The sequence below is a fragment of the Buceros rhinoceros genome, unplaced genomic scaffold (genome assembly GCF_000710305.1).
Source record: "Buceros rhinoceros silvestris isolate BGI_N320 unplaced genomic scaffold, ASM71030v1 scaffold16771, whole genome shotgun sequence".
Taxonomy (NCBI): Eukaryota; Metazoa; Chordata; class Aves; order Bucerotiformes; family Bucerotidae; genus Buceros; species Buceros rhinoceros.
The window spans coordinates 3440-5707 of record NW_010393825.1 but is presented as its reverse complement, the minus strand read 5'-3'; the positions used below and the strand labels follow the sequence as shown (position 1 = coordinate 5707).

The 2268-nt window shown below is 49.9% G+C and overlaps 1 protein-coding gene across 1 annotated transcript in view; it reads right to left on the bottom strand.

Moving 5' to 3' along the window:
• Positions 1-311: 311 nt before the first annotated feature.
• The window catches only part of SLC16A6 (solute carrier family 16, member 6), a 4590-nt gene continuing 2633 nt past the window's right edge, over positions 312-2268 (bottom strand). Inside the window, exons 4-5 of the mRNA XM_010145024.1 lie at positions 1159-1980; positions 312-553 (exon numbers count right to left, since the gene is read on the bottom strand). Coding sequence (XP_010143326.1) covers positions 312-553; positions 1159-1980 — 1064 coding nt within the window. The remainder of the gene's footprint in view (positions 554-1158; positions 1981-2268) is intronic.

The window sequence follows — 2268 nt, the reverse complement described above, 5'->3', positions numbered from 1 at the left end:
CTCTGCTGTTGCTGTTCTCAGTTTTTCTGGGGTCAGGCAAACCTTTACCTATGGTGGTTATCAGGAAAGCAGGAGTGTGCATCACATCTTCATGCTAGACAGTTGTAATTATGTGGCTATCTGTATTTTCTATGGAGCTTTCCATTGTTGGTTAAAAAAGTTCTAATAATTAAAAAAAAGGAGTTGGCAGCAACTGTTCACATTTAAAATTTCACATTCCCTTTAGAATGTAGTTTTAAAAGGTGGAGCAGAGCTGACGTTTTCCCACAGTATGACACCGAGTACTTTAGATAGAGAACTAACAGGGGGGTTTATGCCGCGCTGTCACAGCCTTTTCCTGAATTTTCTGCTTTTGTGATATCCATTTCAATAAAGTCATCTGGTAAGTCTGGTGCCACCACTGCTGCGCTCTCCTCTGTGTGCTGCTGCTGGCGCCGGCACAGCCCAGCCTTGCATGGTCTCACCAGCGACAGAAACACAGCACCCAGGACCATGCCAGCCGCACAGGAGTAAAAGGCTGAGCTGTAGTTCTGTGTCGTATCCACCAAGACACCTACGGAAAACACACTTAAAGCAGGTGGCCGCAACCGCCTCTCCCTTGCCCACCCATCCCTCCCCCAGGATTTTTAATCTGGGTACCACCCAATGCGTTACCTGCAACCAAGAGATACTCAATGGCAGACAGATGCTAGCTTAAAGTAAAACAGTGTTCAGGGGTACGGAGGGGCATCTTCAGGTACGTCAGAAGCCTCTGGGCACTGCAGGGACGCTAAGCCCGAGATGCACCAAGCATCTCCTTACTACAACAGGGACTTCACCTTTCTGCCGTATGCAGCAGAAGCACGCACGCAGTGAAAGCGGTTTGTTCCTGCTGTTTGCTAGAGCCTGAAGTGATCCAGCTTTGGGTTTCTAGGAGGATCAGGGTAGCACTGCAGTGTTTTCCTCCCCTCTGAGGTTCCTCAGCAGAGACTGCCTCATCTGTGGGACTCTGCAGAGCTGCATTGCAGCAGGCTGCTGGCTCCTAGAGCCTCCTCAGACTAGTTGCAGGGGTTTTAGGACAGTATTATGGTTAGCGCTGCCAGAACACTTTCTAGACAGATCGGCACCAACAGCTGTCAAACACACCCAAACAGCCCCAAAGATGAAAGTTTTAGTTACCTGCAAGGGGTGGTCCAGCCAACCCAGCTACGCTTTGAATGAAGACGTAGACTCCAGCTGCAGAAGACATCTTTGCGATGCCAACCACGTCGTCTTCTGCTAGGAGGGGAATATGCGTGCCCGCTACTGTTCCGAGCATGAACCCAAAAAATATGCTACATGTCATCAAGCCCCAGAATTCGGAGGCAAAAGGGAAGGCAAACAACGCTACCGACAGCAGAACAACACAGATGAGTTCGATGTAGATCTTGCGGATAGGCTTTTTGTTGAGAACCCAGCCAGCTGAAACTCTTCCAAAGACCTCTGCGATCGCCATGGCCGACAGGATGTACGCAGAGCGGTCTTTGCCGATGCCAAGGCTGAGGCTCAGGGGAATGATGTAGAGGGAGGGAGCGAAGAAGCCCAGGGTAGCAAACAGGCCAAAGAATGCATAACAGATAAAGCTATAGTCTTTCATCACAGAAAAGTCCAGTAGTTTGGTTTTTGGTTCTGGAGGGGTGCTGTTATTTTCAGCAAGTATCTGTACGTGTTCCTTTGGTTCTTCACTTTTCTGCTCTGCTTTGGTTTTTCCAGGCACATTGCTGGGTGAGGTAGTTATTTCTACTCCTGAGTCTATGGACTCTATTGAGGTGCGTGTTTGCTCGTTTTCAAGCATGTACTTTATCTCCGTGGGCTCTTCTGGAGGCTGCGGTTTCACTTCTTCTTGCTTTTTGATGATAATGGGTCGCAGCAGTGATCCGCAGATGACGATGCTTAGCTGTAGCACCCCAACAGACAGAAGGCTGTATCTCCAGCCAATCTGCTCCTTCAGAGCAGTAATTGCTGAGGGAAGAGGGCAGAAGAGAAAGTATAACTAGAAAAGCCTGTAGTTACAAGGAGCTATTTGTATTTACAGCGAGGGAAGTAACTGGAGCTTCATCACTGGAGGGTTCCAAGTGCCTCAGCTCTCACAGGAGTCCCGCCTGCCCAGGGCCACCCAGGGATCTGGCACCCATGTTCCTCCCATCAGCTGCAGTAGACAAGGGCCACAAGTTGCATTTAACATCAGGCTAGCAGACAGTGGCTCTGGGTAGCCACTCTGGAGGTCACGGCAGGGGTTGGGGGGCGCGA